Source organism: Eubalaena glacialis, chromosome 1 (assembly GCF_028564815.1).
Source record: "Eubalaena glacialis isolate mEubGla1 chromosome 1, mEubGla1.1.hap2.+ XY, whole genome shotgun sequence".
In the NCBI taxonomy this organism is placed as follows: Eukaryota; Metazoa; Chordata; class Mammalia; order Artiodactyla; family Balaenidae; genus Eubalaena; species Eubalaena glacialis.
In genome coordinates, this window is record NC_083716.1 from 184,613,995 (window position 1) to 184,627,864 (window position 13,870).

General features: G+C 38.8%; 1 protein-coding gene across 1 annotated transcript in view; it reads right to left on the minus strand.

Moving 5' to 3' along the window:
- The window catches only part of PDE11A (phosphodiesterase 11A), a 437,737-nt gene that overhangs the window by 84,570 nt on the left and 339,297 nt on the right, over window positions 1-13,870 (minus strand). Inside the window, exons 11-12 of the mRNA XM_061202501.1 lie at window positions 8,441-8,587; window positions 8,071-8,178 (exon numbers count right to left, since the gene is read on the minus strand). Of these exons, the coding sequence (XP_061058484.1) occupies window positions 8,071-8,178; window positions 8,441-8,587 (255 nt within the window). The remainder of the gene's footprint in view (window positions 1-8,070; window positions 8,179-8,440; window positions 8,588-13,870) is intronic.

The following is a 13,870-nucleotide window of genomic DNA, read 5'->3' on the forward strand; positions in this document are numbered from 1 at the left end:
CCATATCCCTAATCGTGTCATCATGTCTCAACTGATCTAAACGTGACTTCATACCTTAGAAGTGATGTGAGCTTGGGGCCGAAAGGTAGCATTTAGAGAAGCAGCATTTAATTCCTGGTGTTTCTTAATTTCTGGTATGCAGTGTTGCAGGGGCCCTGTCTGGGGCTTTTGTTTGGTATATTATTAAAATCAAATTTACTGTAGCCAAAGAATGCTCGTTGAGGGTTTCATTGTAAATGCCACATACAAAGTGTGTTGGTCTTCTAAAGAAAGTCCCAAACTACAATGCTGATGGCTGGTCCAGCTGTGCTAGGCCATCCTTCACATGCGGTGTCTATCAGTGAAACTTAGATCTCCTAACAAGGACGGAAGGTTCTGTGAGAAGGGTGCCTCAATCACCCTCCCAATTCAGCCCATATCCCAGTTGAGTGGATCAGAGTGGATCAGAGTAGTAAGAGAATTAAGCCCACAAGTTTGGGCTTCATGGGCATTTACAGCAAGTCCAGCGTGCTTTTTTTTGGGATCTGTTTTTTTGCTTCAAGATGGAATGGCCACCTCTCAACATGTAAATCTTGGGGGCAGGCTGATGGATACCAACCTACTCAATTTGCTCCAAAGCAGTGATTTTAGGCAGAGGACTTTCTCAAGCTTTAAGATAGAAGTAGATTTCATTTGCTTACCAAGAGTGCTACGAACAAATTTATGCTTAATGCCATATCCTATCTTCCTTTTAAAAAAGATCCTGTCTTTGCCAACCAGAGATAGTGGGTGATGAAAACACAAGGGGGAGAAGAACAGATATTCACACAAGTGCAATCTTCCATTGTGGGAAAAAACCCTACTGGACAAACCATAGCATCTAGATTTAACGGTCATACTCCCTTGGTGTTTACAGAAATGTTTGTCTGCCAATATTTGGGTCTGCTAGGCTGAAAACGAGGCACTTCAGTCCCATTTTCAGGTCCAGACATCAGAACCTTACCAGCTGTTAGGGGACCACCAACCACCAGCACCATGTTTACATGTCTCCTTCACAAAAGCACGCGATAACAACACAAACCAGTTGTAGTCTGTCTGATTTCCACGGGAGTCGGATAGTTTTGATCAAATTTGCTTCTCTTTCTTCTCAAGATATTAGTCAATTATTGATTTGGCATTAATTAAATACTGATTTAAGTCCACAATAATCCTTTCCTTATCAAGCTCAGAGTTGGGAAGACCTTACAGTCTACACTTACATACTTTCTTTCACAACCAGAAGCTCCTGAAGGTACGTATTATCAAATTGCAAAACCTAAGTCATATTTTGGACACAACTTGTCTCTGAATCTCAAATGATATTGCAAATGCTTGTAAGTCTCAGAATAGCAAGGCAGCAAAACTGGTACAAGTATGTATGTTTGAGTAGATGATGCATGAATTTTAAAAAATGAATTGATTGTAATCAATTTTATTTAGTTATTTTTTAACCACCTCCTTGACTTAATTTTTAACCTACTTGTTATCCTAATTTTATAAAATCAGCTATTTTGTAAAGTTAAAAGCATATGAAAAATAGAATTCTGTATTGAACCCCCATGTACTCATTACCTAACTTCAGGAGGAAGTCATGTTCCGCTATCTTGTTTCAGCTATCTCTTCACATGCACGGTTTTGTTTGTTTGCTAGAATATTTCAAGGCAAACCTCTGGCATCTGTCAATACTCTTTATTTCATTCTCAAGAGGTCTTGATGTGGTCAAAGAAAAATCAGTCAATATATCTCTGCTCTCATATTTCGATAAAATGTGTGAAAACAAATACAAACGGTAAAAGGAAAATTTCAGAGTAACTATCTTAAGACTTTAAAAATTGAGTTTTTTACTTCAATTTAGATAATACAAAAAACAAAGCTACATGTATGTAGCATGCATACTGTATTTCAAAAAGAGACAAAAGAAAAACCATATTAGATTCTTAAGGACTCAGTTTGCAATACTAAGAATATATGCGCTTTATGATTTTTTGGATAAAGATGGCATGTTTTTCATGTTTAGAAATATGGATTATATTTTATGATAAATTACGAGTGAATTGAATATAATATAACATGCGGTGTGTGAGCACAGAAAATGAAGCAGATCACCTGGTGCACGTTAATTGTGCAGACAGACAGTCCTCTCCAAGTGCCACAAAAAAGCCAGGTTGATGAATTTCAAGAATATGAGGCCTCTTCAAAACTTACCCAAATTTTTATTAGGCATCATTGAGCTAAAATTAAACATGAGACTAGAGAAAAAAAACTTTTAAAAGTTCCCAGCTTGACACCCTTAGGTGCCAAGTTTCAGCCTCAAGAAGGTGCCGCTACTAAGTCATAAACCGTGGAAAATGGAGGCTGTGAAAAATGACTGGGGCTCTACTCCTGGGTCTCCCTGACCTGGAGGATTTGGCTGGCGTCATAAAATACAGAGTGACAGATTAAGCAGTTTACCAACACCGTAAAAATCTCAGGAATAAATTCACTGTAATCAAAAATCCTATATTGTAACTAGGCAGCCCCAGCCCTGAAACCACATACATTTCCTGACAAGCCTGTGTCCATGGACAAGAGCTTATACTCTCCCCGAAACACCGGCACGATTATGTTCATACACTTTTACAATTTATGTGTCCTAAGAAAAATACTCAGCTCTGGCTGATGGTGCGGGAGAATTTATTTTCACTAGAAAGGGAATGACCCATAACTCACGAATGGCAGCGCTTAAAGTGAGTTATGGAGGGTACTCTCCTGTGTGAGGAAATGGATTGCATTATCCTTCTGCCCAATTGTTTGTTTGATTATTAGCGCACCAGGTTATTAAGTATGTGTGGCTTTGCCTTTTTCCTTTTGTAAAATAAGTGTGGATAAAGGGAATGTCAGCTAGAAGCATGGGGTGCCTCACTGGAGCTCTGAGAGGTGGCCAGAGAGAATAAAAATAGAACCCTTCTTAAATGATTAAAAGCCAGAGTCTTAAATGTAATTTAAACACAGTATTCAAATTGATTAGCTCCATAGTGCCCAGTGCTGATATTCTGCAAAAGCATTAAAAATCACTCCTTTCCTAAATTAAAAATTTGCCTTCTTTGAAGTTACATTGGAATTCAAGATATACCTACATGACGATTAAAGAATTGGTGTTTCTAACATACAGATTTTATTGTATTATTCTGATAATGCTATTTATTTTAAAGTAAATATAACTAGTTACTACTTATAGTGATAAGGAAATGTGATGTAAAGTGATGTTTGATGATAATAAATACTGTTATTGTTTGTTACTTTGTTACTGTGAATTACAGAACAAAACCATAGATCTCTTTGTACCTTCCAACGTTACAATCTACAAAGAAACTAGATTTCCGTCAAGATTAGGATTCTGGTTATTGAGCAAAAATATTTTATTTGAAAATTCAACTGGTTCTGTCCTTCTCTGGGTTGGAAGGGGAGGAAGAATTACAACTGTGCTTCTAAGATCTCCTTCCAGAAGGAATTTTCTACCTCAGAAATCAAGGACTTCTCTGCAAACGGCAGACAGAGGACAGCACATTATCCTCAAGCTAGTGAACAGGACGGATTTTTCTTCCTAAACGTCCCTTCTGCTCTCTAGTTTGAATTATCAGTAAAATGACTTGGCTTATCTCTGAAAATAACCTTGTTGACAACCCAAATATGGACTTAAACACGCTACCTCCACATTTAAGATTTAAGAAGCCCCCAGTAAATGTCAGGAGGAGTCAATGTGTTTGCTGCGATACTTGGTTATTATTAGTGTTTAACTGCAATTTCCAACCAGCACCAGGCCGCCAGCACTACCATAAATTTTAATGTGATCATGTGCTCATCTCTTTTCATATCCAGTGAATTCTACAAGATCATAATATTCTATATGAACCCTAGCTGAACCTTAGTGCGATAGGAAGAACAAGATTTCTAGCAACGATAGTTGTTCATCATTTTATAGTTTTTTGAAAAACTGGACACTGAGCAGCATGGGTCCCTGAATAATATCACCCTAAACTGAATCCACTCATTCAGTGAATCTTTATTGAACCCTACAGGATACTGGGCGCAGCCCAAAGTGCTAATGAGTACATTTATGGGATAGTGAAGAATACTGACTCTTAAGGAAACCTGTTTTTCCATATCAGAAATCTGTCAGATTAAATCTGACTAAATCTGTCAGAGCTCATACATCATTTATAAAACCGAAAAACGCCTCTGCAACCTTGGCATCACCACATGCCTTTTTATTTGACAGAATACAAACAAAAGCATGGTCGGTTCCTGTATCTGGTCTACATTGTGCATGTAAGAAATGTGCTTATCGTCTTTCACTATGTATGCGCTTGCTGGAATATTTATTCTACAAGCTTCTATAAATAAAGAGAATTTGTAAAATTATTCTTGATCTATCTGCAGGTTTTTATTCCCTGTTTTAACCACAAATAGTAACTGGCACTGCAGACTGCATTTATCCGAGGAATTAAAAATATTTGGTAAATTTTAACTACCTAAATATCTCTTTAGAAGCAAAGAATAAGATTGAAGCTTTCATTTTAATATTTGGAATTTCAGGCCAGAGGCTTGTAATAATTTAATAAGTCATTAACAGAATTCCCAGTGAACTAAATTTCCACCGTTTATACATCAAATTGCCTATCCTACAATGCAGTTTGTTCTTTTTCTTTTTAATTTCTAAAGGAACAAAACCTCTTTGTTACCTAAACATGAGGTGGAATACTGTTGCAAAACATGATTATGAATGAATGAATTCATTCATTCATTCATGAATGAATAACTTTATATTCTGTGTCTGAAATTATTTTAGGGTTAAAGGTTGGGAAACCGGTTCTTATATGTATAATTTGCTTGCTCTGTTGTACATCGTGTCATACTTTGCTCATCAATGACACACAAATGTGCATCTTCCCATTCCCAGAGACAATGGGCTTGGAAAAATACACACCCACAGATGTTAGACACATGGAGAGTGCCGTACTATTCACACTAATAGCCTCTGCGGGCAAGGAGGCAGCCCTAATACAGGTCCGTCTTGATAGGAGGGGCTCTTTTCGGACACACTGGCTTTGTTGGTGTCTCTTTTAAGAAAAGAGTGTGGCGTGTGTGTCTCAGTATTTCTTGTCTTAGAAGAAAAGAAGCATTTTCAGGGAATGTTGGTAAGGTTCCCCCCCCACCCCCCCAATCCTTCTTTCCAGGCAACTGGCTGGGAAACTTTGCCTTGGAGTGCCATCTAGAGGAAAATTTCGTGCACATGCGCCATGCTTTCTTGGCTTTGTGACTCAGGCTGAATGAATGAATCCAGGGGTTAATGTATGATGATTTTTTACTTTCATTTTTTGGTTCTAACTCAACACATGCAAATGGAATATGAGATAACTAGAATGGAAATAAAATCACTGATGAGAACAAAACAGTGAAAGACCCTAACAGTCTTCAGGAGTACCTGAAGCATTAGTGCCCACTCATGGAGAAAAGTAAGTTATCATTTTGCCTACTTTGCCTACTGAGGTCGTATTCCAGAAGTTAGAATTGATGAGGGAATTAAGTTCACTTTTTCTTCCCTGATCAAGTAATATTTGTTATTTCTATAATTATTTTCTTAGTGAAAAAATTCTGATTAACCAGGCTGCCCATGGTCAAGTTGGAGAGGAGACTGCTTGTGTTAGGGACAAACAAAAGTTGACATTTTCAACCTACTGAAACCCTTAGCCAAGTTCAGCAACATTTAATGAGCAGAAAATAATATCTTTTCCAGATGTGGCTATTCTATTCAATGTGAGGGAGAAAAAAATAACATTCACCAATGTATTTTTGCCAAAGTCATGTTTTTATTTTGCAACCTCTGCCCACCCTACCCCCCAGCCCCACCCCCAACCAGGAGAACTTTAAGAGTGAATTCTTCTCTTTTTGAGCTAGTATTAATACAAAAACAAAACCCAGACTTTCTCAAAGAGTGATACTCTTCAAGGTTGCTGAGCGGACTTGCAAAAACAACTATACCCTTGAAATATTTTGGCAGTAAGAGTACCTCCATTGTGGTTGACATAGTTTGAGAGTTCTGCTGTCTTCAATTTCTTGAAAAGGTTCAAGATTGTCCATATTGTGGAAACATTTACCGAAGAAAACTGGGTATGGATTCCATTTTCTCCTAAGTGTCCACCTGATCCCGAAGCTCTTGCCAGCTTCCCCCATCCCAACTATTTTAAGGCTTGTTGTAAAATCTATTTCTGCTTTTGACATCTCTAACCCTTTGTTGAACAAGGTTCCCGCTTACTTATTTTGGGAATTCACCACAAATCCATATGTTTTCCAAAATAACAGGTTAATAATTTATTTATTAAATGTCCTCTGTGAGCCATGTACATAAACTCTGCATACAGAAAGTTATTCCTTGTCTACTGAGGTCTGATATGGAAAAGCAAGACGAAAGGGTTTTTTTGGGTTTTTTTCCGTGTAATTTTGGCACTTGAGCAATTAAGGCTCACAGCTCAAAGCATCTTCCTTCCTCACTTGGCTGCTTTCATGGTGTATGTTACAGCGAGATGGGGCCAGTCCAGTTTTTCCAGGTTATTCTCCTTGCTCCTTAAGCAGTTGAGGACCCAAAAAACAAGTCCTTGAGTATAACAATGAAGACATTTTGGTCTCATCTTCTTATGCTACATGTGCATTTGAGTTCAAGTCAATCCAACACAAATTTGTTGAAAACCTACCAAGTACATGATTGAGTATAGGGTGTTGGTGATGCTCTCAACAGATAGATAAATTAAGATTATTGCAAGAACAACAAATTATCTCTTTAGCCTCAAGCTGCTTACTTTATAGGAGAATGAGAGATCTTTAACTTAAAATACACAGCAGAAAGAAAGATGTGTTGTACTAGGCACAGTGCAGAGAAGTAAGTAATTACTGATGATTGCTGATGATTACTGAAATTATTGATGATTAATGGAAAGCAAAGACTTCATGGGAAAACTGGCATTAGATCAATGCCTTTTAAAGACTGAGTAAAATTTTAGTAGGCAGAGAAGGGGGCAGAACATTTCATGAGGAAGGAACAGAAGTCTTCCTTCATGTGGACCAAAGGAAAATGTCATTTGGAATTCCTTCTTTTGGGTTTAAATTTTAATCTGGGTGCAAAGATGTAAGGTATTTGGATTTATGTTATGAGAATCCAAAACAGGTCTTCTCTTTTTTGTGTGTGTGGTAAATATGTTTACACGCACACATATGGGCACATATATATGTATATGTCACCAGGAGGCCAAAGAAACCAATATATTTAAGCCAGAAACCATTTTACTTGATGATAGCTTAACAGTGTACGTGCAAATAAAACCAAAACAAGCCTTATTTTTTGCCAGCAAATGGAGGTGAATAGAGGATTTTGTTTCAGTCTTTGCCACAAACATTTCCTTTTAGATTAAATTCCAAGGCTTACATCTGGCCAGCTGCCCTGGCTGTCTCCATTAAAACAGACTGGCCACATTAACTGAGTTACGGCACCTGGAGCAAAGGTTTGAAGCCTAGTGTACCCCTAAACCCTGAGAGCATTCACTCCTACTCCTTCCTTCCCGGGGCCTCCCTGGACCTTCTCTCAGATAAGTATCTCTCAGGATTCTCGTGTCCCTGGGGGTAATGTTCACACACCCCTTCTTTGGCTTTCTACCAGCCTAGAAAGTCTTATCCAGTGGATCTCTTTGTTTAGTCATTCATCCCCATATCCTCTGCAAAAAGATTGCTTTGAAAATCCAAGCATTTCTTTTGTTAAAAAAAAACAGTTTCCCAAGATAAAACATTAAAAAGAGACTAAAGCAATCATTCCAAGACTACACCTGCTTCAAGGTGTCAGTGATTTTACAGCCTTAAAGCTCAGAGATCATTGTGAAATATAGACTCCCATCACCAAGGTAGGTAAGTTCCAACATAAAATAAGTCACAGGGCAATTTGTCAGAGAAACGGGAACGTGAAGGGGAAGCCTGTAGGTCCTCACAAGTGACAGATGACCTTCCATCGTCACCGAACACACTTACAGTTAACATCGCGAACATCAGCTGGCACACGTTGAAGGCATGTCTCCAGTTGTGGTACAGAACCATCCGATAATTTTTCCTTACTGTCAGAAGCCACCTACACAGTGTCTGAAATGGGAAGGGAAAGGTTATGTCAGGAAGTTGTATGTATCTCCGGTGGACCATTACCAAAATGATGTCTTCTGTCTGAGTAACCCTCAACCGTCGAAGTCCTTCCACAAACATCTCACACGATTCTCACGGTAATCCCACCAGGTGTGCAGGGAAAGTATTAACTTCCCCAATTTGTATTCGGGAAACCTGAGGCTCAAAGTGGGTACCATGTTGTTCCAGGTGCACTCCTGGGATTGCCCATGACAGAACATCTTACCTCATAGTCAATTTTAAATTTCTGTACCATCCCCAGCTCCATGAACATCCGAAGAGCAGCCGTGATCATGGCGTCAACGTCGAGAGAAAAGTCATCAAAGTGTATGTCGTTGATGGCAAGTTCTGACACCAAAGGGATGTTGGCTGCCTACAAAAGCAGAAGACATAAGTCAAGCCAAGTTCACCAGCTTTCCCAAACCCTTCATCTTGCTCTCCTCTCCTGCTTATCAGACGTGCCACATAAATCAGACCTGACCTGCACTTACACTCTGATACAGCTAAAGTCTGAGCTGGAAATGTCTTTTGTTTCTGAACTGCTAATGCCCCAAGCAAATGAAGGGGGTAGGGGAGAGGGAAGCTAATCTGAAGAAAAAATATACACACTGGATCTAGTCTGCAGAATTTAGAATACAAAGCAGTCCAGTTTACTGAAACTGCAGTCATACAGTATATTCTGATGCATATTACAGAGCACTAAACACAAGAAACATCTGGGCAGCCAGCAGCTGTGAATTTTAATTGCCACTATTCAGGAGAAGGACATGGGAATACACCACTTTGCCTTGTTTCTTGCATCCTTATATCCTGTAGCTGTGTACTTGCTCTTTGTTACACACATGTTCTGTGTATTCAGAAAGATGGAAAGGATCAGACAGCACATTTCTAGTGCAAAATGTGTTTCTTAATAGGATAGAGATGTTTGGAGCATATGTTTCATTGAAGGAATAAATTTGCAATATAGTTTAGTGTCATTCTATAAAAACATCACAACGTAATTATAATACTGGTCGTACATATTCAGTGTTTTCAAAACACTCATGTTAAGCAGCTGTCAGTCAGTTGCCCTACACAAACTTAAAGGGCATAAAAAGTCTTTGGGAATAATTATTTTTGCTGGTTTCATTGGGCCACTCTTGGTAAGGGAATCATTTCTATGTTTTCAGATTATCAGGGACCATTCTGTATTCATATTCCTAGTCTATTCACTGGGTGTAAACTACCCAAAGAGTAATTTATGCCCTGGGACCACTTTGGCTGAGCAATGAAATCCAACTCTGCTCACTCTAAGCATCCCAGAAACTACTGAATCAATCCTTCCTTCTCAGCCCCATGCTCCTCCATAGGAGCACACACCTCTAGGCTAAAATCCAAACACTGGTTATTCACCACAACATGGAAGAACAATGAACAAATACATACATTATGGGACAATTTGCCTGCTATTCTGCTGATTGTTTATTTTTGTTAAAAATTAATCAGCTTATCTTTCAGTGAATCATTTTACTATATTAACGTATTTGTAGAATCTAGCTCCTTGGAATGAAAAAGGTAAGACTTGTGAAATTCAAACACGGTGGTGGTGGAAATAGTCTTTGTGTGTAGGTGTCCTTATTTGGAGTTCCTGGCCTCATGCGAAGCACTTTAAAGCCTTGCTTTTTGCTTTAAAAATAATTTAAAATCAGGGACTCCCCTGGTGGTCCAGTGGCTAAGACTCCACGCTCCCAATGCAGGGGGCCCGGGTTCGATCCCTAGTCAGGGAACTAGATCCTGCGTGCCACAACTAAGACCCGGCACAACCAAATAAAGAAATATTAAAAAAATAATTTAGGGCTTCCCTGGTGGCGCAGTGGTTGAGAATCTGCCTGCCAATGCAGGGGACACGGGTTCGAGCCCTGGTCTGGGAAGATCCCACATGCCACGGAGCAACTGGGCCCGTGAGCCACAACTACTGAGCCTGCGCGTCTGGAGCCTGCGCTCCGCAACAAGAGAGGCCGCGATACTGAGAGGCCTGCACACCGCGATGAAGAGTGGCCCCCGCTGGCCGCAACTAGAGAAAGCCCTCGCACAGAAACGAAGACCCAACAGAGCCAAAAATAAATACTTAAAAAAAAATTAATTAATTAAAAAATAATAATTTAAAATCAAAGTTATACATGCACATAGTTTTAAGAGTAAGTTAGATCTGCAAGGTTAGTTACACACGCGTGCACGCGCACACACACACACACACACTAGCAGAACTCTTCCAGTACCAAAATTTTCCCTTACCTAGAGGCAACCACGTTCAGATCATCTAGATACACTTTTTTGGGTATATGGCAAAGTAAGGTGCTTGTGATTTTATTTTTAAATTATTTTCTGATTTAAGCACTATCTACTAACTTCCCCCCATTGAAGATGAAGATGAAGCTGTCTTACACTGTATCTGTCAACCTGTGCTACCTCATACACTATCCCTTCTCACTCCCCAGTATAATAATATAATAACTTTGTTTAGAGAAATATTCAGGGTTTATACTATAATGACTCTGTAAAAGATATTCATAGCTAAGTCATGCAATTTAGTATGATTACTTTTCCTTTCCTTGACAGCATTTTGTATTCTCAGAGTTAATAACTGTCTTCCTTAATGTGCGCTTAGTTTTCTCCATCCTTATCACTAATTCAACCTCGAAACTCTCCACCAATTGTCTAAATCTCATCTGAAAATATTCAGATACTTTGGGTATTCCATCAGTTTTATGAAGAAGTCTCTGTTGAAACTTTCTGAACTGCAATCTGGACTGGCAGTCTTCTCAGCCTGGTATATAGCTTTCATCCTGGATGTTTCTTCACCATAATTTTGGGGGTGTCTTCATCTCTCTTTTATTTCTGTATCCCACATCTTTCTCTTTTCTGGCTCTCTCCTTATTTTGGTGAGACATGTCTTCCAATAGCTTCCCAAGAAAAGGTGTGTGTGATGGGTAAATTTATGAGAGCTTGCATGTCTGAAATGTCTTCATATTATTGTCACATTTGATTGATAGTTTATCTAGATATCAATTTCTAGGTTGGAAATCATGCCATTAGAATTTTTAAGGCATTCTCTATTAGCTTCAGATGTTACTTTTGACAAGTCAGAAGCTATTGTGAATCCATTACCTTTGAAAATGACTCCTTCTCCCTCTCTGTTTTCGCAGGATCTTCTTTTTGCTTCCAGAGTTCTGAAATATCATGAAAATGTGCCTAGGTGTGAGTTTATTTTTAATCATAATCCTAGGTACCTGGTGTGCCCTTTAATCTGGAAAATCATGTCCTTTAATTCCAGGAAAAATTGAAAAATGCACTCTTTGATGATTTCTTCCCTTCTTTCCTTTTCTGGAATTTCCTTTATTTGACCGTTGTACTGGTTTTTTCTTTTCTCTGTTTCCTCCTATATTTCATTTCTTTTCTTTTTTCTCTACTTTCTAGGAAATATTCTCTCTCCTTATTCTTGATATTTTGATATCACAGTTTTCATTTCTAAGAGCTCTTCTTTTTTGTCTGGGTTTTAAAAAAATTTTTAATAGCACCTTAATTTTGTTTCATGGATTCAATGTCTTCTCTTGCCATTCTGAGGATGTTAATAATTCTATTTAACGTTTTCTTCTCCCTTCAGAGTTTACTTCACTCCCTTCATTTTGTTTTAGTCTCTCTCTTTTTTATTGTGGTTAGAAAACACATAGCATAAATTTATCCTCTTAATTTTTAAGTATTGTTAACTATATTTACATTGTTGTACAACAGATGTCTAGAACATTTTCACCTTGTGTGAATGAAACCCTGTACCCAATGAACAACAACGTCCCATTTCCCCCTCCCTCCTGGCAACCACCATTCTCATTTCCGTCTCTATGAATTTGACTTCTTCAGATACCTCATGTAAGTGGAATCATGCAGTACTTGTCCTTTTGTGATTGGCTTATTTCACTTAGCATAATGTCTTCAGGGTTCATCCATGTTGTACCATATGACAGTATTTCCTTCTTTTTTAAGGCTGAATATTGTTCCATTATGTGTATTCACCACAATGGTAAATACATTCTTAATCCACTTGTTGATGGTTTAGCCTCTTTCTCAATCAGCTTATCCTTCCTTAATCATTTTAATATATTTGACTGCTTTAGAGGAATTAGAAGTTTTCCCTAGCTGTGTGGTGATCTTTGGTTTTCAGCCCCCATTTAAAAATGGGGCTCTGAAAGCTTCTATTAGAGCTTCTGGGGGCTTCTCTGAAGAGGGATCTGACTGACCTGTTTCCTTGGGGAAGCTACCGAATGTCTGTATCTTCGGGCCTTTGCTCTTTAGCTACTCAGATTCCCCGGAGAAGAATCTTCTGGGTGTTACAGGGATGGGGATTGGAGGAGCTCAGCATTGGTATATCACTTCATTCAATCCCCTTGTTTCCAGCCTGTATTCCTATCCTCAAGCTCTGCACTGCTGTCCTCCTATCCCAAAGACCTGCTATTATACCCGCTTCAGAGGATAAGCCTCCAGTCTTTATGGAGTGGACGTGTGGGACGAAGGATCTGGAGATCTAACTGCTTCTTAGATTCTCCATTTTCTTGTTTATAGCCCTACCTTCATCCCTATTTCCAAAGGTACTTAATTAGCCAATTCCTGAGTATTTGGGGGAGAGGGGTCTGTGGCATAAATCTGTTTACCTCTCAGCTTTTCCCACTTAGCTTATTTTGGCTTTCTTGGGTTTGCTGAATTAATATTCATCCATCTGTTTTCTAGCTTTCAAAATTTTGTCATGGTTAAATCCCTTCCCAATTTCTTTATCTTTGAGAATTTATGTCTTTAAAAAAGTCCCTTTATTGTTGTTTTAGTGGGGCTTAAGGAAGGAATAAAAGAAAATGAGTGTGTTTACTCTGCCATTTTTATCTAGAAATCATTGAAATTATCTTTATTAAATGGTGCCTTAAATGATCAGCTTGGAGAACTCAGAGGTAATCCAGCCTTTGGATTTAGCCCCTTTGTTTCTGTGTGCATGGCCTGGCTGCAACCACGTAGACCTCTTTCTCTTGTTCTGTGTCCCCATGTGTTCACTTGTGTCACCCTGACCTCACTTATTAGGCTGTAAAAATCTCAGAGGCAGATGGCGTGCTTCTTTCCCTTAGGGAAGCTGCAGAATGACTCTCTACTTCCATCACATGTTTCAGGGCTTTGCATACAGAGAATGCCATGTACTTAGAATGTTCTGTGCTTATTGTAATTTGTTCAAATTCAAACTCAAATACAACTGGAAAACCACTTCCCAAGAGGGTAGAAGCCTTGTCCCAGAAGACACAAGTCTTTCTGGTTTCAGGAGAGGAGTTTGGTTCTGCTTTGGCAACCCTCTTACAGCTTGTTGCCAAAGAGCAGAAATGGCAATGGAGCCTGCATTGCTGCTCTCCAGGTGCCCCTGTCTCGTGGATTATTAATAGTATATTCACTGATGCCATTATAAATCCTCTACCCTTCAAAGGCACTAAATTCGCTTAATTATCTTAAAAATTAAAGAATATAGGCATTTTTTCATTATGAAATGTTAATGGAAAGGAAATAAGAACATTAGGTTGAAAAATGTAAGATGACCTCTGGTTCACCAAGACCCATCCTTATTGACCTTGTCTTTTTTCCCCTACTAGGT